Source organism: Somniosus microcephalus, chromosome 13 (genome assembly GCF_052327205.1).
Source record: "Somniosus microcephalus isolate GS21.2 chromosome 13, FLI_Smic_1.0, whole genome shotgun sequence".
Lineage (NCBI taxonomy): Eukaryota > Metazoa > Chordata > Chondrichthyes > Squaliformes > Somniosidae > Somniosus > Somniosus microcephalus.
This window is the reverse complement of record NC_140999.1, coordinates 17207476-17232794: the sequence shown is the minus strand read 5'-3', so window position 1 is coordinate 17232794 and position 25319 is coordinate 17207476. Positions and strand designations below refer to the sequence as shown.

Below are 25319 nucleotides of genomic sequence, written 5' to 3'. Positions count from 1 at the left end.
TGCAACAAATTACAAGATGACATTAATAAACTTGCAGAATGGGCATATAATTGGCAAATGAAATTCAACACAAATGTGAGGTATTACATTTTGGTAAGAAAAATAGGGAGGTCACATTACTTGGAAAATAAGAATCTAAATGGGGTAGAGGAACAAAGGGTTCTCTGAGTACAAATCACAAAGTATCGACAGGTTAACAAGGCCATTTAAAAAAAAAAAGCAAACCAAGCACTAGGGTTTATTTCTAGAGGGTTAGAATTGTGAAGTTATGCTAAACTTTTATCGATCCTTGGTTAGACCACACTTGCTGTACTGTGTACAGTCTGGTCGCCATATTATAAAAAGGATATAGAGGCACTGGAGAGGCTGCAGAGAAGATTTACAAGGATGATATCAGAAATGCGAGGGTATACATATCAGGAAAGGATGAACAGGCTGGGTCTCTTGAAAAGAGAAGGCTGAGGGGTGACCTAACAGATCTTTAATATCATGCAAGGTTTTGATAGAGTGGATTCAGAGTGTGTTTCCACTTGTGGGGAAGAGCATAACTAGAGGCCTCAAAATATAAGCTAGTCACCAAGAAATCAAATAGGGAATTCAGAAGAAAATTCTTTACCCAAAGAGTGATGAGAATGTGGAACTCGCTACCACGGGCAGTGGTTGAAGCGACTAGTATAGATGCATTTAAGGGGCGGTTAGGTAAGCATATGAGGGAGAAGGGAATAGAGGGTTATGCTGATAGTTAGATGAGGAAAGACGGGAGGAGACTCGAGTGGAGCATAAACGCCGGCATGAACTGGGTGGGCCGAATGGCCTGTTTCTGTGCTGTATATCCTATGTAGTCATAGGTTCAAGCTGCACTGCAAGACTTGAGCACATGAAGTCTGATACACCAGTACAGTACTGAGGGAGTGCTGCATTGTCACGTGCCTTCTTTTAGATGAGCCATTAAACAGAGGCCCCTTTCTTCCCCTCCACTCCACCCCCCCCCAACTTTTTGGGTGGCTGTCAAAGCACCCGTGGCACCTTTTGAAGAGCAGAGAAATTTCATTGTAAACTTATGTTTCACAAGTGATAAATGTCACAGTTTTATGTCAAATCAACAGATCCATCACTTCCCGAAAACGCAGTCACTTCCATGCCCCAACTCCCTGGTCCCTGCTGCGAGACAGTCCAGAACTAGTTCTTGAATGGTCTCTCCTCCTCCACTCTTCTCTGTTCAAATAGCAATGCAACCCAGAACTCCACCATGCACTCTCCTTCCTCTTGTGCCCCAAAAGGCCACTCTCAGATTCTTCACCACCCCCCCCCCCCCCCCCCCGCCCATTGATTCCAGGATCCACAAAGGTAATTGTCTCCCATCCGGGAGAGGGGTAGTTGGGGTGGACAGTTGTTTCTCCAACTTCCCCCCCCCCCCCCCCCCCCCCCAATGAAGACGACCATGCATTTTGCCAAATGCTTTACTTCCCGTGACGCTTTTCCAACCCTAATGGCCCTTGGTTTGGTGAGGCACATATGTATATAAGGGGGGGGGCAGAACCCCTTTGGCAACTGATACATAATATTTGGATGGATTATGGGAGAATGGCGCTCAAAACTGGCCACAAACGTACATGTCTGCAAACAAGTCTAGTCCATTATGGCACGGTGGCATAGTGGTTGGCACTGTTGCCTCACAGCGCCAGGGACCCGGGTTCAAATCCGGCCTCGGGTGACTGTCTGTGTGGAGTTTGCACATTCTCCCCGTGTTTGTGTGGGTTTCCTCCGGGTGCTCCGGTTTCCTCCCACAGTCCAAAGATGTGCGGGTTAGGTTGATTGGCCATGATAAAAAATAAAATAAAAAATTGGCCCTTAGTGTTAGGGGGGATTAAATACATGGGGTTACGGGGATAGGGCTTGGGTGGGATGGCTGTCGGTGTAGGGACTGGGTGCTAGGGTTTGGATGATCAGCCATGATCTCGTTGAATGGCGGAGCAGGCTCGAAGGGCCGAATGGCCTACTCCTGTTCTTATCTTCTATGTTTCTATTATTTGGGGGATAGACTTCCATTTAGACAACTACATTGTAATGTCCACTTCACAAACTGGCCCATCCAGGACTGACCAATTGATTCTCAACTTTTAACCTAAGCATTGCTTTTGTGAGTTTGTTTGAATCACTAATTATATAAATAAAATGTTTTTCCTTTTTAAACCCAGTATATTTCTAACTTTTCCTGTTCAGTCATGGAACACTCAAAAGACAGGTACAGTGATGTGCAGAGCAGTGCATGTTTAATGGGCTTTTTTTACTTTACTATACAGCAGGGTTCTACAGTCACTCACTTACATAGACCTGTACAAAAGAGAAGCTTGTTCTTGAAATGCACATTTATGTGCAAAAACATTATTTTTTTTGAAGCTGCAATATATTATAGTACAGCACACACTCAGTCCCTCTGTTCACCTTTCCTTAACCAATTTCCTTGAGTCACACACTAAGGAGGACACTACTTCACCGGTCTTCCTCCCCTGGCTCTGCACAGGTACGTACCCACTTCACGTGTTCCACAGGGTTTCTCGCTGTGACGATGCATTGATCCCAATTCTCTTGGAACAGCACTTTTTAGCATCTGTTCAGCCAAAGCACGGTTCTACACAAAGTAATTCTCCAGAAAATGACTTACTGACATTCACAGAATTCAAATTTTCTACGAAGTGGTTTGGATGGGGTGGGGTGACAAATCTCACTCCCACTAATTAAATATGGGTGGGTAGCAATGGTGAGTGTCATTTGAATTTGACTCCATTGGGTATCAAAGGCTGATTCTTGGTTGCGTTGGGTGTCTAGGGTATCCTCACTGGAGTGGGAGGGAACTGACACATTCACCTCAATGGGCTGCTTCCTGTTGGTTGAGGTTGTGAAGCACAAATGAATGCTGTAACCACAAAGGAGCCTTTTCTACAACCCTTATCCCATTGCAAATCCAGGTGAGACGTCAGCATGAATAGTGGCTGAGTGGAAACGAGATGAAAAGTGGTCACAGTACAAGTTAGGAGTTTAATAGCAATTTTTATCCCTTTGGTAATGCCTTGTAGAGCAATGCCCTGCACTGGTGTGTGTGTATGTGGCACAAGTTTTATGAAACGGAAAAAAAGAAACCAATGCTAGAATTAGAGATGCTACTCTGACACTGACGTTCAGCACTTCACATGGAGACTATCGCTTAAATCACAGAAAGTAGTTCTACACAGTGCATTTGTCCCCTATACAGTGTTGGATGCGGTCAAACAGAAGTAGAAGGCTGTCAGCAGGAACCCTGCTTCCTGAAGGTAAAGACAGTATAAAAGAAAGGACTTTGTCGATGAATGATCATTTTGTTGCTACACAATCCATCGCGAAACCAACTTTTTTTCAAAAATATGTACATTTTTCACAATTACGATTCACTATGTTGTATAAACAAGACGAACGACCCAGGTGTGTCTTTTTTTTTGCCTAAATATATCTGAAGGTTTCGCTCTATAGTATATTGCAGCTTTTAACAGCACAAATGCAGTCTGCTTTGGCAGTAGCTGTCGTTGTCCTTAACTTGTCCCGAGTTAAATCCAATGTCCATTAACAGCTTGGTGTCCCTTTAGATGTCTTGCTGGCCAAGGGTTGCGGCTCAGTAAATCACTTCATAGACTGTAGCCTTCTTGTCCCCTGAGCCAGTAACAATGTACTTGTCGTCCACTGAAATGTCGCAGCTCAACACTGAAGACGATTCCTTTGACTTGGCAAAACAAAAAACACATCAAATGCGGTCTCAGTAACTCAAGTTGTGAAAAACATATTTGTCTCTGACCATATAAATCACTGTCATTTTTTGGAGGGTTCTTTTCTTCTCCCTCCCAACAACAATTTCAGACAATAACCTCAGCCCTTATTTTTTCACATGGCAGCTGTTGATGATGATGATTCTGCCATTGCCATTTACACCTCTTCTAGACTCCTCTTTTGTTTCTTTACTTGTCCCATTACCATCTCCTTTTGCTTTGTACAACCATACCTTTTGTCATTTAGTCTCTCCTGCCTTCTATCCTATCACAGACCTTCGCTTTTGTTCTTTCCTCTCCTCCCCTCCCCCCGCCCACTTTCCCTGCCCCTGCACTTGCTTAAAATCTGTTACATCTCTTAACTTTTTCCAGTTCTGATGAAAGGTCATCGACCTGAAACATTAACTCTGTTTCTTGCTCCACAGATGCTGCTTGACCTACTGAGTATTTCCAGCATTTTCTGTGTCTATTTTACGATTTTAACCTGCTCTCTTAAGCAGGCAGTGGGGACACCCCCCACCCCCCAAAGTTGATGGGGTCCTTCTTTACAGATGCCATTTTAACTCAGGCCTGGGCAGGGAAGCTGCTGCAACTTTCCTTTCAGAACAACCCAGGACCAATGTTCCCCCTAATTTTTTAGTGCAGGGTCCGTGGCCCATTCAAATTTTTGTGCATGCGCGGTTTGCTCCCTGTAGAAAGCGGTGAGCGGCCTGCGCAGGACCTCCGGACCGCTGTGCGGCCAGGCAGCTTAGCGGGAATGTTGCCCGGGACAGAAGAGACCATAAATGAGGCTCGGCCATTAGAATCGGCCAAATCTTATTCTGCTGCGGGCGGGCGGGAAATGAACCAGCTGGTGCAGTTTCCTGCTGGTAGTTAAAATCCAGGTCATAATTCTGGGAATAATCTATTTCCACATAAGATTAGCAAAATTGGAGCTGCCATTGCTCCTGGGTTATATAAATAGTATTTTCACAAGATTGGGGCGCAGATATACACGAGCTAAGGTGGCCCAGTTCCGCTGTTGTGAGAACGTCCTATCACGCTGCGCTCACTGACTGTGGTTCATTTGGCCAATCATAAATCCCCAGACCCAACAATCGCTTCCTCTGCTAAACTTCTGTCCGGTTCCCTCTTCCGGTTGCCAGCAGCACGATCACCTCCGTGGGCAGTCTGTTCGATGTATTCCAACACCGTGTGTGTGGTGAAAGCAAAACAGGACTGTTCGCCATCCAGTTACTGCGCTCGAGTCCACCAGCCCCCCCCCGCCCCCCACCAGTGGCCTCGTACTGCTTTCCTCCTTATCTTCCCAACCACGGACAGTTATCTTCCCAACCACGGACAGTTTCAAACCCAAGTGGTCATGGATTTGGTGTTCCCCAGTGGGCACAGTGATAAAAAGCTGTATTTGAACTTCGGAACCTCAACAATTAAAAGTAATCGACAATGGCGCTGGCTCAGCGTTATTATTATTTTTCTCTCCTGCCTCATACTTCTGGTCCTCCGTCATGCCAACATGAAATGCCAGGCCACAGATTGATGCCCACATCGCCAATTATTGTGAGCTGTGATCTTGGCATAGCAGCCAAGGAATGCCGATTGCAAGTTTAAGAGCTATCTCTTTAAGGAGAGAGGGCAAAAGAATCGAAGGTCGGGTCACCCTGGACCTCCGCGAAGCCTGCTACATGGGCTGGGGGTGGGGGGGGGGAAATACATTTCAATGAGACAAAAAACATAAGCCGTTGGTGGCAAATTTTGCCGCAGGACATATGTTGGTACAAATCTAATGAATACAGTACAGTATAATTAGGCAACAAATTAGTCATTTCTATTTTGTTATATAGGAACTTGACAAGAATATAGTTTTGAAGGATAAGTGCTGTATTAAAGTGTGCTGTTTCTTTAATTCTCAAATTAGCTGTTTCGAACAGTAGTATTTACAACAGTGGGGATCTACTTCACCATTATTCGATATTCTTAGCAGACTTACTGCTCCATTTGTTTCTGGGCCTGCTTTCATGACCTACTTGGCTGTGGGGCATGTTAATGGATCTGGGACTCAGTTCTGTTCCCTTGTTGCTGTCAGTATTAGAACAACAGTTGAGCAGATAGAGATCAGGCTCGCCCACCATCAACTGAAAGGACCAATTGGAAACTCCGGAAGCTAGCACGTTTGAAATTAAGAGTTGGCCATGTGGAAAATCCACACGCACAGGTCCACGTCTCAACAATTCACTGGACAGCGTGCTGGAGCATTCCCGAGAACGGTCCTCAAACAAGAGCCTTGTTAGAACTATGGTCCTAAATATTAGTGAATAACTCAAAGACAAAAAAATCAGTCGGTACCTGGAATATACTGGCCCCATATGGAGTCCTCCAAGCATTCAGGAGGTTGTCCTTCCCAGTGCTTACAAACCATTTACCTGAAAAACAAAATCAAACCAATAACTTATACTGTGATTTGTTTTTAAAATGTTTATTTTGCAATGTGTTTCTTTACAATTAAGAACATTGGTTTGATCACTGAAGTAACAGCCTGTTTACACTGCAGTCCTGAGACAGTATACCAGTCCTGAGACAGTATACCAGCTCTGCCTGTCCACCGTGGCTCAGTGGGCAGCACTCTCTCGCGCCTAAATCAGAAGGTTGTGGGTTCAAGTCCCACTCCAGGGACTTGAATGCAAAATCTAGGCTGACACTCCCAGTGCAGTAACTGAGGGAGTGCTGCACTGTCGGAAGTGCCGTCTTTTGGATGAGATGTTTGAACCGAGGCCCCGTCTGCCCTCTCGGGTGGACATAAAAGATCCCACGGCACTATTTCGAAAGAGAGCAGGGGAGTTCTCCCGGGTGTCCTGACCAATATTTATCCCTCAACCAACACCACTAAAAAAAACAGATTATCTGGTCAGTATCACATTGCTGTTTGTGGGAGCTTGCTGTGCACAAACTGGCTGCCGCGTTTCCTACATTACAACAGTGGCGACACTTCAGAAGTGCTTCAATGGCTGTAAAGTGCTTTGAGACGTCCTGAGGTTGTGTTAGGCGCTATAGAAATGCAAGTCTTTTTTTTTACTATGGTGTCTGGCCAAGGCCGGCTACAGGCCTCAGATTGTTTTTGGCTGTGAAGAGGAGAGTTGTAAGAGCAGCATTTTCAAGACACCAACCTGCTGTCCTCTGGAGACCAACAGTGAGATCAGATCAGGCCTGCACTTACATTGCCTCAGCAACTCACTCAAGGGCTGCATTAGGATTTAAAGGAACAGGAGGTTTGAGAAGAGTAGCAGGGGCCCTGTGTGGGATGTACACGAGGGAGCCATTTCCCTGAAATCTGGAGCAAACACTTCATTAAAATTGACTGCTAAAGTCATCTATTTGTGTGCGAGGAGGAGGGAAATTCTCCTGAACCTGCTAACAAACCCCCTGTGGCCAAAGGAGCGAGCTTTCACATTGGCAGTGTGCCAGGGTGAGGGATTTTCATTGTCAGTAAAGATGCTTAAAAGGGCCTCAATGCTTCGAACTGTCCACTTATCAAGCACACAGAGAATACAGAACGGCTGGAAAACAATCAGGTTTGGAAAGCACCGTAAACCATGGCAGTGAAGTGCCAACAATTTACAAGAGTCATGTGAACCTCGAGGGTCTGTCACAGTTTGAACACACTGCCAGGGTCAATCGAACCATCAGTGTGTATCACGGTTAGAATACACTATGGCGTCAATTACACCCTCAGTGTGTGTCAGTTTGCACACGCAGCCAGTCATTGAAATCCTCAGTTTATTACTTTGAACACACGACAGTCATTGAAAGTCTTACTGTGTGTCACAGCTTGAACACACTAGAGTCACCCAGACCCCGAGTGTGTCACAGCTTGAACACACTAGAGTCACCCAGACCCCGAGTGTGTCACAGCTTGAACACACTAGAGTCACCAAGACCCCGAGTGTGTCACAGCTTGAACACACTAGAGTCACCCAGACCCCGAGTGAGTCACAGCTTGAACACACTAGAGTCACCAAGACCCCGAGTGTGTCACAGCTTGAACACACTAGTCACCCAGACCCCGAGTGTGTCACAGCTTGAACACACTAGAGTCACCCAGACCCCGAGTGTCACAGCTTGAACACACTAGAGTCACCCAGATCCCGAGTGTGTCACAGCATGAACACACTAGAGTCACCCAGACCCCGAGTGTGTCACAGCTTGAACACACTAGAGTCACCCAGACCCCGAGTGAGTCACAGCTTGAACACACTAGAGTCACCCAGACCCCGGGTGTGTCACAGCATGAACACACTAGTGTCATCCAGACCCCGAGTGAGTCACAGCTTGAACACACCAGAGTCACCCAGACCCCGAGTGTGTCACAGCTTAAACACGCTAGAGTCACCCAGACCCCAAGTGTGTCACAGCTTGAACACACTAGAGTCACCCAGACCCCGAGTGTGTCACAGCTTGAACACACTAGAGTCACCCAGATCCCGAGTGTGTCACAGCATGAACACACTAGAGTCACCCAGACCCCGAGTGTGTCACAGCTTGAACACACTAGAGTCACCCAGACCCCGAGTGAGTCACAGCTTGAACACACTAGAGTCACCCAGACCCCGGGTGTGTCACAGCATGAACACACTAGTGTCATCCAGACCCCGAGTGAGTCACAGCTTGAACACACCAGAGTCACCCAGACCCCGAGTGTGTCACAGCTTAAACACGCTAGAGTCACCCAGACCCCAAGTGTGTCACAGCTTGAACACACTAGAGTCACCCAGACCCCGAGTGTGTCACAGCTTGAACACACTAGAGTCACCCAGACCCCGAGTGTGTCACAGCTTGAAAACACTAGAGCCATCCAGACCCTGAGTGTATCACAGCATAAACACACTGGAGTCACCCAGACCCCGAGTGTGTCACAGCTTGAACACACTAGAGTCACCCAGACCCCGAGTGTGTCACAGCTTGAACACACTGCCAGAGTCACCCAGACCCCGAGTGCGTCACAGCTTGAAAACACTAGAGCCATCCAGACCCCGAGTGTATCACAGCATGAACACACTGGAGTCACCCAGACCCCGAGTGTGTCACAGCTTGAACACACTGCCAGAGTCACCCAGACCCCGAGTGTGTCACAGCTTGAACACACTAGAGTCACCCAGACCCTGAGTGTGTCACAGCATGAACACACTGGAGTCACCCAGACCCCGAGTGTGTCACAACTTGAACACACTGCCAGAGTCACCCAGACCCCAAGTGTGTCACAGCTTGAACACACTCCCATGCCTTTTTCACCTTACAGGGTAGGCTATTTTGAATCTGACCGTAAATGGAATTTTTGGAATTGCTGGCCTGAATAGATGTCCCACTCACTTCCCTGCCATCAAGGAAGGATCTGGCTAAAATGGCAGGGTCTAAAATGTAACTCTGTAGTCATTATAGTAATTTCACTTAAACGCGTGCTTTCATGTCATGTTCATGGCTTTTGACTCTAAAGAGAAGAAAGAACTTGCTGGTCGCCTCTTTCAGATAGATCCCAGAGTGCGTCGTTCATATTAATGAGGCGCTTTGAATTGCGCTGACTGATGTAACGTAGGCGAACAGGGTCGTCATTTTGGACACAGTATGATCCTACAAACAGCAATAAGATGAATTATCAGCCAATCTACTTGTGGTGGTGTTGGTAGGAATTTTGGTCAGGATCATAGAACATTACAGCCAACTGACCCATCGCATCAGCGCTAATGCTGGCTTTTGAACAGGAGTTAGCTACATGAATGTTAAGTCTGTACATATTAAATTCCTGTGTACAGTACACACTTCCTGCAACACTTTGCCCAGCAGGTTATGTTGATATGTTTAAGCTTCCCTCAGATTTAGCAACAAGGCAACTGCATCGTTATGGAACAGATTCCACTGAAACCAGCTCCACCTTCCATTATAAAGGAGCGTTAAACATCATTTCAAATAGCACATCCAGCTTTTAGCATTTTCAAAGCTTTCCCGTTGATGCTCCTATCTCGTGCTAATGCCGCCAATATGGCAGGGTGAAGTTTCTTGGTGGAACGTTGTAATGTGATACAGGAAGATGTCTGGATGGGTGCAGCTGCAACAACACTCAATAAGCTCGACACTTTCCAGGGACAAAGCAGTCTGATTGATCGACGGCCCATCCACCAGCTTAAACATCCACTCCCTCCACCTTGTCTGCAGTGTGCACTACCTACAGGATTCACTGCAGCAACTCGCCAAGGCTTCTTCGACAGCACCTCCCAAACCCGCGACCTCTACCACCTAGAAGGACAAGGGTAGGAGGCGCATGGGAACACCACCACCTCCAAGTTCCCCTCCAAGTCGCACACCATCCTGACTTGGCCATATATCATTGTTCCTGCATTGTCATTGGATCAAAATCCTGGAACTGCCTACCTAACAGCACTGTGGGAACACCTTCACCACACAGACTGCAGCGGTTCAAGAAGGCGGCTCACCACCACCTTCTCAAGGGCAACGAGGGATGGTCAATAAATGCTGACCTTGCTAGCGATGCCCATATCCTAGGAATTAATTTTTTTAAAGTGGAATATAGAACATTACAATGCCAGAGCATTGCGTGTCCGCTGTGGCTCAGTGGGTAGCACCCTCGCCTCTAAGTATAGAAGGTCGTGGGTTCAAGTCCCACTCCAGGGACTTGAGCACAAAAACATTCCATGTTGACACTCCAGTGCAGTTCTGAGGGGGTGCTGCACTGTCGGAGGTGACATCTTTAGGATGAGACGTTAAACCGAGGCCCCGTCTACTCTCTCAGGTGGACGTAAAAGATCCCATGGCACTACTTTGAAGAATAGCAGGGGAGTTATCTCCGGTGTCCTGGCCAATATTTATCCCTCAATCAGCATCACTAAAAGAAATCTGGTCAATATCACATTGCTGTTTGTGGGAGCTTGCTGTGCACAAATTGGCTGCCACGTTTCCTACATTACAACAATGACTACACTTCAAAAAGCACTGTAAAGTGCTTTGGGACGTCTGGCGGTTGTGAAAAGCACCACATAAATGAAAGTCTTTCTTTCTTTCTTAGAGCAGCGACAGGCAGAAAGGGGCTCACACAGATACAACACTCCTGTAAACACTATTCAGCATCTCTTGTACAGTTTCATACAATGCTGCAACTGAACAGCTTGGACTATTTCTTACCGCAACAGGCGAACTTGAGCGACAGCACACAGCTCTCGTGTAGGTGAAGCTGGTATTTGTCCGGCTTGTTGACGTGTAAAACTTCGACGTTGCTGCTCTCCATTCCGACAGCTAGCCACTCCCCGGTCGGGCAGTACCCCAGGGAGAAAATCTGAAACACAATCAATAGGGTTTCTAGCAGTGGGTTCACCGATTGACATCTTGTTATCCAGCAAGTTCCTTTCCAATATCAGTGCACTGACCCTAAAGGTCATTTACAGCACATATTAGCGGTGAACGGTTATTTTTCAGACTGGAGGAAGGTATACACTGGTGTTCCCCAGGGGTCGGTTCTTGGACCACTGCTTTTCTTGAAATATATTAATGACTTGGACGTGGGTGTACAGGACATAATTTCAAAATTTGCAGATGACACAAAACTTGGAAGTACAGTATAGTGAACAGTGAGGAGGATAGTGATACACTTCAGGAAGACATAAACAAGCTGGTGAAATGGGCGGATACGTGGCAGATGAAATTTAACGCAGTAGAAAGAATGAGGAGAGGCAATATAAACTAAATAGTACAATCTTAAAGTGGGTGCACTAACAGAGAGACCGGGGGTATATGTGCACAAATCGTTGAAGGTTGAGAAAGCAGTCAGAAAAGCTTACGGGATCCTGGGCTTCATAAATAGAGGTACAGGGGGGAAAATTCAGCATCGCCCCGTTTGGGGTGCCATTATCGACCGTGCGCAAAGTTTAGCGCCTGGTGCTAATTATCGTCTCTGACGGCAAACTTGGCTTTTATCGCCCCTGGAGGTGATTGGAGCGCTAAATCAGGCGCTTCACACATGTCTTAAGGCGCAAAGGCCGAGGAGCGAGGTGCTACCTCAGAGCGCTGGCGAAGCAAGGAAGGGCAAATCAAAATAAACCTGCAAAGTGCTGCTCAGTACCCAAAACTCCTTCACACAGCGTTGAATCTCTCCAGAAGTCTCTCTCTCTCTCTCTCAGAATGCGTGGTGCAAAAATGTCACCAACAAAAAAAGGCAGGAAGCGGTCGCCTTTAAATAGCGCTCCCCCAGTCCCTTTCTGACTGCAAAACGCTCCCCTCAACCTGTCGTTGCTAGCGGCAGGCGGTAATGCAGGGGGCGCCACTCAATATCCGGTCCGGGGCGCTAACGGGGCGTTGCGCACTCGACTGACGTCACGATCTGCTGGCACAGGAGATCGTAGCGGTAATGTTTAGCCCTGCCACAAAAGGTCTAGTTAATTTTGCAAGCGGCGCAAACATCGCCGCGCCCGGGCACTAGTTGCTTTGCGCCCCATTAGCGCCCTCTTAAGGCACTAACGGGAGGTGCAAACAACTGAATTTTTCCCCCATAGAGTACAAAAGTGTGGAAATTATGGTGAACCTGTATAAATCACTGGTTCGGCCCCAACTGGAGTACTGTGTCCAATTCTGGGCACCACACTTTAGGAAGGATGTGAAGGACTTAGAGAGAGTGCAGAAAAGATTTACGAGAATGGTTCCAGGAATGAGGGACTTCAGTTGCGTTGATAGACTCGAGAGTGGGGTTGTTCACCTTGCAGCAGAGAAGATTGAGAGGAGATTTGATAGAGGTGTTCAAAATCATGAGGTGTCTGGACAGAATAGATAGAGAGAAACTGTTCCCACTGGCGGAGGGGTCGAGAACCAGAGGACACAGATTTAAGGTGATTGGCAAAAGAACCAAAGGCAACGTAAGAAAAAACTTTTTTACGCAGCGAGTGGTTGCGATCTGGAATGCACTGCCTGAAAGGGTGGTGGAGGCAGACTCAATCTTATCTTTCAAAAAGGAGTTGGATAAGTAGCTGAAAGAAAAAAATTGGCAGGCTACGGGGAAAGGGCAGAGGAGTGGGACTAACTGAGAGTCGGCACGGGCTCGATGGGCCGAATGGCCGCCTTCCGTGCTGTAACCATTCTATGATTCTATTAAAGAGACATGGGGGCCATTTTGACCTTGGCCGATAAGTGTGAAATGGGCGGTGTCAGATCCGTCGCCCGCTCCATTGATGGATTGGTCAATGGAAATAAAAACTGGGAGAAGTGTGTAATGGGCGGCTGAATCAATATCGCCCGTTTTACACTTTCGCCCAAAGTCAAAATTAACCCCATAGAAAGAAACTGAAAGCTGAGATAAAAATAGAAAATGTTCTCAATGCATAGCAGATCTTGATGGATCAGGATCTGTAAACAGATAAGACATTTTGGGTGTAGACCCTTTGTCAGAATTATCTCTGTTTCGTTAAATATGTGTATTGGTTGAAGTGGGATTTTTCCCATGCTGCAACATGTGGCCAACAGACTAAATAAACCGAGTGAGCACATTGATGAATTGTTTGTTATCCATCCTCTGCAGCTCAATTGGTCAGTTTATACAAGGGCTGTCGTTGCCCTTGTGTTACGGAGGTTAAAACCGCACCGACCTAGAAATGCGGAAGCTTTCGTGTTACAAATATTGCGGTGTGACCCGAGAGATTGAGGCACATGTTCCTCTTGGGTTTTTTTTGTCAAAAGACACCAACACACACTGACACACAGAAAGCCCTGGTGTAGGCTGCACATCTCTGCGCTAAGCTTTCTGCTCCTGCAAATAGTCTTGCAGTTTTGCAAATGTGCTTTGAGACCTCAGGTTATTAACACATCTTCACAGCAGGTTTGCATCAGATGATAAGAGGGTGTTAAACTGTCCCATTGAGCCACACAGGACAAATATCAATTAACACAGTGTTATCGTTGGGTTATTCAGCATATTACCTCAATAGAAAAGAACTGCATTTAAGCCAATACTTCTGAATCTCCTGTGACACACTTAATTTATCACTTCAAATAGCTCTCACCATTTCCACCATCGCTGACAAAATGGTAACAACCAGAACTTCACCCTAGTGTTACAGAGTTCACAACAATCTCCAGATGCAACACAAGTTTGGAACGAAGAGAGTGAGGAGAGGGGTTACGAGAAATTACTTTACAGACACTTGTTGCCACAGGGAAGCAGTTGAGTTAGAAACCATTGTATCTTTTAAGGGAAGGGGGGTAAATGGAGAGTGGCTAGCTGTCAGGATGGATGGAGAGGAAGATGCAGGGCTATTGAGAGAAAGCAAGGCAGTGAGATTAGTTTTGGATTGCTCACAGACATAATTGTCTTTATGACTAGGTTAAGGGTTCAAGTCCCACTCCAGAGACTTGAGCACAAAAATCTAGGCTGACACCCACAGTGCAGTGCTGAGCGAGTGCTGCACTGTGGGAGCTGCTGTCTTTTGGATGAGACGTTAAACCGAGGCCCTGTCTGCTCTCTCGGGTGGACGTAAAAGATCCCGCGGCACTATTTCGAAGCACGGTGGCATAGTGGTTAGCACTGTTGCCTCACAGTGCCAGGGACCCGGGTTCGAATCCGGCCTCGGGTGACTGTCTGTGTGGAGTTTGCACATTCTCCCCGTGTTTGCGTGGGTTTTCTCCGGGTGCTCCGGTTTCCTCCCACAGTCCAAAGATGTGCGGGTTAGGTTGATTGGCTATGATAAAAATTGACCCTTAGTGTTAGGGGGATAGGGTGGGATATGTGTTGGTGTAGGGGTTACGGGGATCAGGTGGGATATGTGTCGGTGCAGGCTCGATGGGCCGAAATGGCCTCTATCTGCACTGTGGGGTTTCTGTGATTCTGTGAAGAGCAGAGGAGTTCTTCCCGGTGTCCTGGCCAATATTTATTCCTCAGTCAACATAACTAAAAAAACAGATTATCTGGTCATTATCACCTTGCTGTATGAGGGAGCTTGCTGTGCGCAAAATTGGCAGCCGCGTTTCGCACATTACAACAGTGACTACACTCTAAAAATACTTCATTGGCTGTAAAGCGCTTTGGAAAATCCTGAGGTTGTGAAAGGCGCTATATAAATGCAAGTCTTTCTTTCTGTGCTCGAAACGTCTACAGTTCTTTGGAATCTCTAATTGTACTATCGGTATTTTAGGAGTTCAAATGGACCAGAGAGTAAAGTTTCCCACACCCGGCAGTACAGGATGTGATAGATCGCCCGGCTCTATTTGAGAAGAGCAGGGAATTTCACTAGTATCCCGGACAACATTCCTCCTTCAACAACACCATCAAAACCGATTACAGGAAACTTTGTGCTATCCGGCACCCACGAGACCGAGCTGCTGCCGTTACCTCAACAACAGCCTAGCAACAGCTTCTAAACACTCGGGTGTGGCCCTCAAGCTCTGTAGCTGAAGCTGTTGCTATAACTACAGACCTTGCACAGCTTGACTGTTCAAAAAAAAACAAACAAAAAGAATAAAAAACGGCTGCTGATTTTTGCCGGTGGCTCCAGATTGCCGGATAGCTCACCTCCGGATAGCACAAAGTTTCCTGCAGTTTGAACACATTAGCGCCCCCCGCCCACCCGCTTCCCGTAGTCCTTCTCACGCTCCATACCTGTGAGGTGAAGTCGTGCTGCTGAAGCTGGCGCCCCTCCCTCAGGTCCCAGCACCTGACCGTGTTGTCCAGGCCGCCAGTCCACAGCTTGGTCCCATCATTCGAAATGTCAATGCAGCTGGCCCCATCTGTGTGACCTTGGAACTGCCTGCATGCGGAGCAAACAAAAATACAAGGCGAAATTAAAGACTTGTTATGTGGAGATGCGTTGCATCAATGGGAACAGGTTCCATTCCTACCCATATTGCAGAAATAGGATGCCAATTGAACAACTCCTGGGTCTGTCAATCTTGCGAAATAAACTGGATCGTCCACTGACTCCCATTCTAATCTTTTTCTTTCATCCATTTTTTCTTCTCGTTCCTCCTCTCCAGAAGGTGATGGAAGTTTGTCCCATGGGTGTCGTGCATCCTTTTGTAAGTTGCCATTATTTAAATATGAGCCTTGATGGGCACCTACTGTAGGGGCATTGCAGCCAAGGCTGATCCTGTCATCACCCAATGTTCACAAGTGCGCTGTATCAGCAGAGCTCACTAGCTGGTGATCAGGAAGGGCAACTCTGGCCTTCCCTGATCCCAGAGCTGCCGCGGTCAATCGCAGCACCTCTGCTGTCACCCCGGCTCAGATCAACTAACGAAGCTGGGACATTTCCCGGTCTGTACGGCTCAGCTACTCACTGGGTTTTACAAGTCTCATCCTTGTTTTCCAATCCCTCCGTGGTCTCACCCCCCTCCCGATCTCTGTAACCTCCACCAGCCCTTACAACCCTCCGAGATCTCTGCGCTCCTCCAATTCTGGCCGCTTGAGCATCCCCGATTTTAATCGCTCCACCATTGGTGGCCGTGCCTTCAGCTGCCAAGGCCCTAAGCTCTGGAATTCCCTCCCTAAACCTCTCCGCCTCTCTTTCCTCCTTTAAGATGCTTCTTAAAACCTACCTCTCTGACCAAGCTTTTGCTCATCTGTCCTAATATTTCCTTATGTGGCTCAGTGTCAAATTTTGTTTGATAACGCTCCTGTGAAGCGCCTTGGGACATTTTACTATGTTAAAGGCGCTATATAAATACAAGTTGTTGTTGTTGGGTAAACTCACTGAGTCACAAGGGCGCTGCTTTAAATCCTCTGTGCAATGTGTATTGGAGCCCAAACTCGTTGCTGGTGTTCTGCCCTACGAGAGTACCTGACTAGGAAGAATAACTAATTATCATCGTGGTAAACAGTGCACGAACACCCGGGTTATAAGCCTGTCAAGTTAGAACACGGACTTGTTGCAAGATCTATGGACTCAGTCTTCTGATCCCGTGATGTTCCACTGTGGGGGCTGAAAAATTAGCGCAACTGCGCCAGAAATTGAGTGGTTGCTCCCCAAGAGGGAAGCGGGGCGCTACTGGAATCAGCCAGCATCCCTCTTGGGGCGCTGCGAGTCAATATTGTGGCGCTACGTGCCGTGGTATTGCAGGCCTTCCTCCCTTTCTTAAAGGCGAGGGGACTTGAGCGGCGCGGCCTGGGGCCCAGCTGGGCCCCCGGGGATCGGGAGTACCGGCGAAAGAGTGCCACTCAAGAGAAGTGCCGGGCTCTTGGAGCGCAGCCGGCACTCCGTGGGGGGGGGGGGGGGGGCATTCAGGAGGCCGGGGACAGGAGCGCAGGCAGGTGCTGGCATCCGGCCAGCAGCAAAAATGGCCGCCCCCTGCACCGCGCCTTTAAATAGCGCCTCCCCGGCCGCAGGTAGGCCCCCCCCGACTCCATTGGACATAGCGTCTGGCAGTAAGTCAGGGGGGGCACACCCGAATATCGCGGGCGGGGCGCAAGTGGGGCGCTGCGTACGGCTATGATGTCATCGCCGGCGGCGCAGCGTCGTGGGGCGCTACCGGTTAGCACCGCCGCTAACCTCCCGCTGAATTTCGTGGGAGGCGTGGGTGGCGCCGCGCCCGGGCGTTAATTGTTTTGCGCCCCGTTAGGGCCCTCTTAGGGCACTAACGGGAGACGCAAAGCAATCCAATTTTTCCCCCTGGGTCTTTTACTGCAGCTTGTAACCAAGCAAAATAGTCACCTCCCATCGGCTTTTATAAGCTACTTTTATGTAAATGTAGACTGACAGTTCTACCATTGGTAAAAGCAACTGTAATGGGTGTTTCTCTACTCTAATCGGTACAACTGAAGTATCCAGGAATCGGTCTGATCCAGTGCAGACTGTCCCAGCAATTAAAATTCCAATATTTTATCCTTTTGTGTAGAGTATCAATATAAACAACCCTGTAACACGGCTGACTCCAGATAAGCAGGTCCCTGATCTGGACAGGTTGCTTATCCAAGTACACAGAAGTCCAGTGTGTGAAGGCACTTCCTATTGGTTCCAATTATACAGCATTGCTAACAGCACTAACCTTTTGATCCAGGGCTCGTCCCTCGTCATTTTCAGCTGGTAAATATCCTGAACATTAAATTAAATCAGTCCACAGCCAAAGGCTCATCCAGAGACACCCCTGAGGGAAAGTGCACAAGTGTGGACATTGGGTGAGGACAGGATCAGGGTCTGGCTCCACTTTAATGGTCGTCCACAATTCAATATCCCGCTGACATTCACCGGGAAGGCTCTTGTCCAAAGGGAAGGTTACTGGACGCTGCCTTCCCCTGCGGAGCCATGAGTTACCATCCTCAGGAAAGAATAGGCAAGAGAAAAAACAAGATGGCTGCCTAAATTCCGAACTGGGCCTTACCTGACCAAGGTCTGATTATGTAAATCCCATACGGCAATGTTGCCATCACTGCAACACGAGAAACAGACTTTAGCGTCGGGACTGATGGCGAGTGCATAGCAAGCGGGGGCCGATGACGTCAGTTCAGCTTTTATGCGTGGAGTCGGTGCGGCCAGGTCCCAGATTGAAAGCGTGCTGGCCTCTCCTCCCACTATCAGGGTACGGCCGTCAGGGAGAAGTTTGCAGGAGCGGATGTAGTTGTCTCGGTTCTGGAAATATAGGAATCGGCAACAGTGAGGTGAGCTTGAAGGTCCCCTGCGATGGATTGCTACTTAAACCGGCACCGTTTCAATAAAAAGGAACAGAAATGCGTTTGGTACTTTAAAAAATCTAAGGCAGAGTTCCCCTGTTGGCCCTGCCAGCGGAACCAGTGAGCCATCTGAACCAGGAAAGACCCAGGGTCGATCTCTAAGACTGTGTTCAGTTAGCTGATTTCAAGGGTGGGGGTCGAGGCAGTGCAAATTAGCCTCAACACCGTTGAGTTGGATGAGTGCAGCTCCAACAACACTCAAGAAGCTCGACACCATCCAGGACAAAGCAGCCCGCTTGATCGGCACCCCATCCACCACCTTAAACATTCACACCCTCCACCACCAGCGCACCGTGGCTGCAGTGTGTACCATCTACAAGATGCACTGCAGCAACTCGCCAAGGCTTCTTCGGCAGCACCTCCCAAACCCGCGACCTCTACCACCTAGAAGGACAAGGGCAGCAGGCGCATGGGAACACCACCACCTCCAAGTTCCCCTCCAAGTCACACACCATCCTGACTTGGAAATATATTGCCGATCCTTCATCGTCGCTGGGTCAAGATCCTGGAGCTCCCTCCCTAACAGCACTGTGGGAGTACCTTCACCGCAAGGACCACAGCGATTCAAGAAGGCGGCTCACCAACAGCAATTAGGGATGGGCAATAAATGTTGGCCTTGCCAGCAACGCCCACATCCCGTGAACGAATATTTTTTTAAAAATGGATGTAAAGCATCCGTGGTGCCATTCGAAGACGAGCAGAAGGCTTTTCCTGGTGTCCTGCCCAAAATTCCTCCTTCAACCAACATATTAAAATATAATAGGCTAACTGGTCCTTTACCTAACTTGCAGTTTGTGGGACCTTGCTATATGCAAATTGCTGTGTAAGTGACTACACTTCAAAAAGTAAGTTGGTGGGTGTGTGAGGTGCTTTCGAGCTGTCCCGAGGATGTGTTAAGGTACCACATGCATGCAAGTTCTTTCCCTCTACAGATTTCTCAAAATGTTTCCAAAATCAGTACATTACTTTTATCACAGTCATAGAATGGCTACAGCACGGAAGAAGGCCAATCGGCCCATCGAGCCTGTGCTGGCTCTCTGCAAGAGCACTTCAGCCAGTCCCACTCCCCCCGCCCTTTCCCCGTAGCCCTGCAAATGTTTTCCCTTCAGGTACTTGTCCAACTCCCTTTTGAAAGCCATGATTGAATCTGCCTCCACCACCCTTTCAGGCAGTGCATTCCAGATCCTAACCACTCGCTGCGTAAAAAAGATTTTTCCTCATGTCGCCTTTGGTTCTTCTGCCAATCACCTTTAATCTGTGTCCTCTGGTTTTCGACCCTTCCGCCAATGGGAACAGTTTCTCTCTGTCTGCTCTGTCCAGACCCCTCATGATTTTAAACACCTCTATCAAATCTCCTCTCAATCTTCTCTGCTCTAAGGAGAACAACCCCAGCTTTTCCAGTTTATCCACGTAACTGAAGTCCCTCATCCCTGGAATCATTCTCGCAAATCTTTCTGCACCCTCTCTAAGGCCTTCACATCCTTCCTAAAGTGCGGTGCCCAGAATTGGACACAATACTCCAGTTGAGGTCGAACCAGTGTTTTATAAAGGTTCATCATAATTTCCACGCTTTTGTACTCTATGCTTCTATTCATGAAGACCAGGATCCCGTAAGCTTTTTTATCTGCTTTCTCAACCTGCCCTGCTACCTTCAATGATTTGTGCACATATACCCCCAGGTCTCTCTGTTCATACACCCTTTTAGGATTGTACCCTTTAGTTTATATTTCCTCTCCTCATTCTTTCTACCAAAATGTATCACTTCGCATTTTTCTGCGTTAAATTTCATCTGCCACGTGTCCGCCCATTCCGCCAGCCTGTCTATGACCTCTTGAAGTCTATCACTATCTTCCTCAGTGTTCACTATACTTCCAAGTTTTGTGACATCTGCAAATGTTGAAATTGTGCCCTGTACACCCACGTCCAAGTCATTAATATATATCAAGAAAAGCAGTGGTCCTAGTTTCTCTTTTCTTATTGATGCTGTCAGCCGTGGCTCAGTTGGCAGCACACTTGTCTTTGAGTCAGAAGGTTGTGGGTTCAAGTCCCACTCCAGCGACGTGAGCAAAACATCTAGGCTGACACTCCAGTGCAGTACTGAAGGAGTGCTGCACTGTTGGAGGGGCAGTACTGAAGGAGTGCTGCACTGTTGGAGGGGCAGTACTGAGGGAGCGCTGCACTGTCGGCGGGGCAGTACTGAGGGAGCGCTGCACTGTCGGAGGGGCAGTACTGAGGGAGCGCTGCACTGTCAGAGGAGCCGTCTTTTGGATGAGATGTTAAAATGAGGCCCCTCTGCCCGCTAAGGTGGACATAAACGATCCCATGCCACTATTCGAAGAGCAGGTGAGTTTTCTCTGGTGCCCTGGCCAATATTTATCCCCCAATCAATATAACAAAAACAGATTATCTGATCATTATCACATTGCTTTTTGTGGGAGCTTGCTGTGCATAAATTGGCTGCCGCGTTTCCTACATTACAACAGTGACTCCACTCCAAAAGTACTTCATTGGCTGTAAAGCATTTTGGGATGCCCTGGTCCCGTGAAAGGCACTGTATAAATGCAAGTCTTTCTTTTTCCACTTTCAACTGGTATTTTCTACTGTTATTATTGCTGGTGATGTGACATGGCAGATATGAACTGAGATTCAGTTAACTGCGAGGCCAGGTCAGAGATGATACTGAATGTTACAAGGGACCACTTAACTTCTATATACAACAACACCAACTTGCATTTATATAGCGCCTTCAATGTAGTAAAACGTCCCAAGGCGCTTCGCAGGGGCGTTACCAAAACAAAATGTGACACCGAGCCACAGATTAGGACAGGTGACCAAAAGCTTTGGTCAAAGAGCTAGCTTTTAAGGAGAGGCTTAGAGAGGGAATTCCCAAGTTAAGGAAGTTAGCAGCTGAAGGCTCGGCTGCCAATGGTGGAGCGATGAAAATCAGGGATGCGCAAGAGGCCAGAATTGGAAGAGCGCAGACATCTTGGAGGGTTGTTGTGGGGCTGGAGGAGATTACAGAGATAGGGAGCGGGACGAGGCCATGGAGGGATTTGAAAACAAGGATGAGAATTTTAAAATCGAGGCGTTTCATAACGGAGGCTTTTACCACCGGGGCAAGTTATTTTTGTTTCTCTTTTCTTTTTTGCTCACTGGAGGTTCTTTCTGAGTATTCTTTCACTTCCTTTGGTTATTTTGCTGCCAGGCACCAGGTGACCAGACATCTCACCATTGTGAAAACAGACTGAGTAGAACAATGACTGGAGCACACCCACCCACAGTTTCCTCTGACTAATAGCGGGAGAGCAGCGATACAGCAAAATGTATTGGGCACAACAAGATTCACTGCCACTCTCCCACCCCTACTGTTTCTAACGGGAGAATGAAGTGCAGACGTCTTCATCAATGAACCGCCCACTGAATTATAGTGTTCCAAGCCTAATATTAAACCAAAAAGCAGGACAAAGAAAAAAAAGACTTGCAGTTATATAGGGCTTTTCACAACCTCAGGACATCCCAAAGCGCTTTACAACCAATGAAGCACTTTTTGAAGTGGAGTCACTGTTGTAATGTAGGAAACGCAGCAGCCCATTTGTGCACAGCAAGCTCCCACAAACAGCAATGTCATAATGGCCAGGTAAACTGTTTTAGTGATGTTGGTTGAGGGATAAATGTTGGCGAGGACACAGAACTCCCCTGCTCTTCTTCGAAACAGTGCCATGGGATCTTTTACATCCACCTGAGAGAGCAGACGGGGCCTCGGTTTAAAGTCTCATCCAAAAGAAACAGCACCTCCAACAGTGCAGCACTCCCACGGTGCTGCAGTGGGACTGTCAGCCTGGATTACGTGCTCAAATCCCTGGAGTGGGACTTGAACCCACAACCTTCCGACTCAAAGGCAAGAGTGTTACCCACTGAGCCACAGCTGACAGGATGCATTACAAAGAACAATGACCGACTAGAGCAGACAAACAGATGCAATGGATTAGCACAACAGTGAGAATCTTGTCTCTCTGGCTGTAGTAGTGGATTTAGTGAAACACATTTGGGCAGTTTGAGCCCATTCATAGTTGCTGCAGTTCCACAGCACAAAATTGCCCATAATTCAATACTAATTGGCCAAGAAGGCACAGGGATAACTGGTGTGGCAAATAGAAAATTCACGTTGGAACAGATTTTGCAACTGGATTTGGGGCATCTTGTTGGGGCTGAGTAGAGAGATTGGCCCACACTGTACCACACCTGGAAATAACCACACAGGTCAGTCAGCATCTGTGGAGAGAAGGGACAAGTTAACATTTCGGGTGCAGACTGTTCCTCAGAAGTGAGAAGGGTCTACATCTGACACATAAACTTGGGTTTCTCTCCACAGATGCTGACTGACGTGCTGAGTGTTTCTAGTTGTTAGATCCATGTGTTAATGGAGACACGGAATGCAGGAGTTGATTTAACAAGTGTTTACTGAACAAAGTCTGGAGGTGAACTAACTACACAAGACGCTACACAGGCTTATATACCCGAGTGGTCACTACCGGTACTACAGTATACAGGGGCTTCAAAAACATAGTTCCTCTTAAAGGTACATACACTACAATTCCTCCCCTTTTAGATAAATAGTACATAACATTTTAAGTAATCATTAAATAACATTTTTACAAGAACAATAATATACACATTTGCTGAAGTTAATCAATTACAAATTCAGTCTCTCTGGAGGCTTCCTGACTCGGTCCGGATAACGCCTCGGTGGTGTAGTAGGTTTCGGTGGTGTAGTAGGTTCTTTTGGCAAGGTCGATTCGGCTTCAATGCCAGTGTCGGGTTCATCTGGTTCCAGTATCACCGGATCGGAGGTAGATACTATGGGTATCTCTGCTTCATCACTAGGCGTATAGAGTTGTGGTGTAGGTTGTCCTTTTTCGGATGACTCTATGATCTGGTCAGCATGGCGCCTTATTATGCTTTCTCCAATGTCCACAGTATACATCAGCAGTCCTAGTCGTGTGCAAATAGTTCCAGGCTGCCATTTCTCGGTACGGTAGTCCCGGGCCAAAACTGGTTGACCTATCTGGAAGGTTCTAGTTGGCCTTTCATTCATGCTTTGAAATTGCCGGTTCTCTACGTCCCTTCTGACGTTTGGCTTGACCAAATCCAGCCAGCATCTTAGTCTTCTATTGAAAAACATCATGGCGGGGGTTTGGTTTGTAACCACATGTGTTGCATTCCTGTACGCAAACAAGAAGTTATCTACCTTATGTTGTAGATTTATGTCTTCATTACCCATGGCCTTTATGGCCTTCTTGAAGGTCTGGACAAACCTTTCAGCCAATCCATTGGTGGCGGGATGGTATGGGGCGGATGTGTAGTGCTTAACCCCATTGTTTTTTAAGAACTTCCTGAATTCTTCGGATACAAATTGCGGTCCATTATCAGAACAGATCTGTGCAGGCAGCCCATTCCTGGCGAATATGGTCCTTAATACTGTGATGGTTTTTTCCGTGGTGGTGGAGGACATCTTTATTACCTCCGGCCACTTGGAGTGTGCATCCACTGCGATTAAGAACATTGAGTCCATAAATGGACCAGCAAAGTCGATATGTACCCTTTGCCATGGAGATGAGGGCCACTCCCATGGATGTAGAGGGGCTTGTGGTGGGGCGTTTTGGACCTTCTGGCATCCTAGACAGCTCTTGGTCATTTCTTCGATGTCTCCATCGATACCTGGCCACCACACAAACGCTCTGGCTAAGTTCTTCATTTTCACTCCACCCAGATGCCCCTCGTGAAGCTCCTTTAGCACTCTATCCTTGAGTTTGGGTGGAATCACCACTCTGGATCCACACATCAAGGTTCCTCGGCACACTGACAGCTGTTCTCTTCTTTGCGAGAAGGCTGGCAACAGTGGTTCGCCATGTGCTGGCCATCCCTTCACCGTTAAATCGTAGACTCGTGAGAGAGTCGGGTCATTTTGTGTTTCCTTTTCAATGGTAGAATTTGTCACTGGTAGACATTCCACTATGGTCGAGTGGAACATCTCCACTGGGTCCACTGTAGGCGCCTCTTCCACCGTTGGCAACGGTAGGCGCGATAACCCGTCAGCATTCCCATGCTGTTTTGTTCCTTTGTATTCTATGTCATATTGGTGTGCCCCTAGGAAAAGGGACCACCTCTGTAGCCTTTGCGCTGTCATAATGGGAACGCCCTTTTTAGGGTTGAATATGGAGACGAGGGGTTGATGGTCAGTCAACAAGGTAAATTTTTGTCCGTGTAGGTAATGGTTGAATTTCTTCACCCCCCACACCAGGCTGAGTGCCTCCCTGTCGATCTGGGCATAGTTACGCTCAGCTGAGTTCAATGAGCGTGACGCAAAAGCTATCGGCCGCTCCGAGCCATCAGGGAATCTATGCGATAATACCGCTCCCACGCCGTAAGGGGATGCATCGCACGCCAGTCTGATTGGCAGTGATGGGTTGTAATGAGCCAACACTTCCCTGGACGTGATCAAGCCTTTGCATTTATGGAAGGCACGTTTACAGTCTTCGCTCCATTTCCAAACTACTCCCGTTTGTAGCAGTGCGTTAAGCGGGTGCAGAACCGTCGACAAGTTTGGTAAAAATTTATGATAGTAATTTACTAATCCCAGGAACGACCTTAATTGTGAGACATTTTCAGGCGCTGGGGCCTTTACGACCGCTTCAATTTTTTCAGGTGACTTATGCAACCCTTCTTCGTTAATGACATGGCCACAATATGATATTTGTTTCTGGAAAAATTCGCACTTGGGGCGATTTGCTCGTAGGCCCCGTTCTCTCAGCCTCGTGAGC

At 47.6% G+C, this 25319-nt stretch overlaps 1 protein-coding gene across 14 annotated transcripts in view; it reads right to left on the bottom strand.

The window, feature by feature from the left end:
• Positions 1-2256: 2256 nt before the first annotated feature.
• The window catches only part of LOC147108095 (transducin-like enhancer protein 4), a 227664-nt gene continuing 204601 nt past the window's right edge, over positions 2257-25319 (bottom strand). For all 14 annotated transcript variants that reach the window (XM_086004567.1, XM_086004564.1, XM_086004562.1 and 11 more), the window contains 5 exons: positions 18150-18397; positions 15436-15583; positions 10983-11133; positions 6141-6217; positions 2257-3754 (listed from right to left, as the gene is read on the bottom strand). In XM_086004567.1, coding sequence (XP_085860693.1) covers positions 3647-3754; positions 6141-6217; positions 10983-11133; positions 15436-15583; positions 18150-18397 — 732 coding nt within the window. In that variant the 3' untranslated portion in view covers positions 2257-3646. The remainder of the gene's footprint in view (positions 3755-6140; positions 6218-10982; positions 11134-15435; positions 15584-18149; positions 18398-25319) is intronic.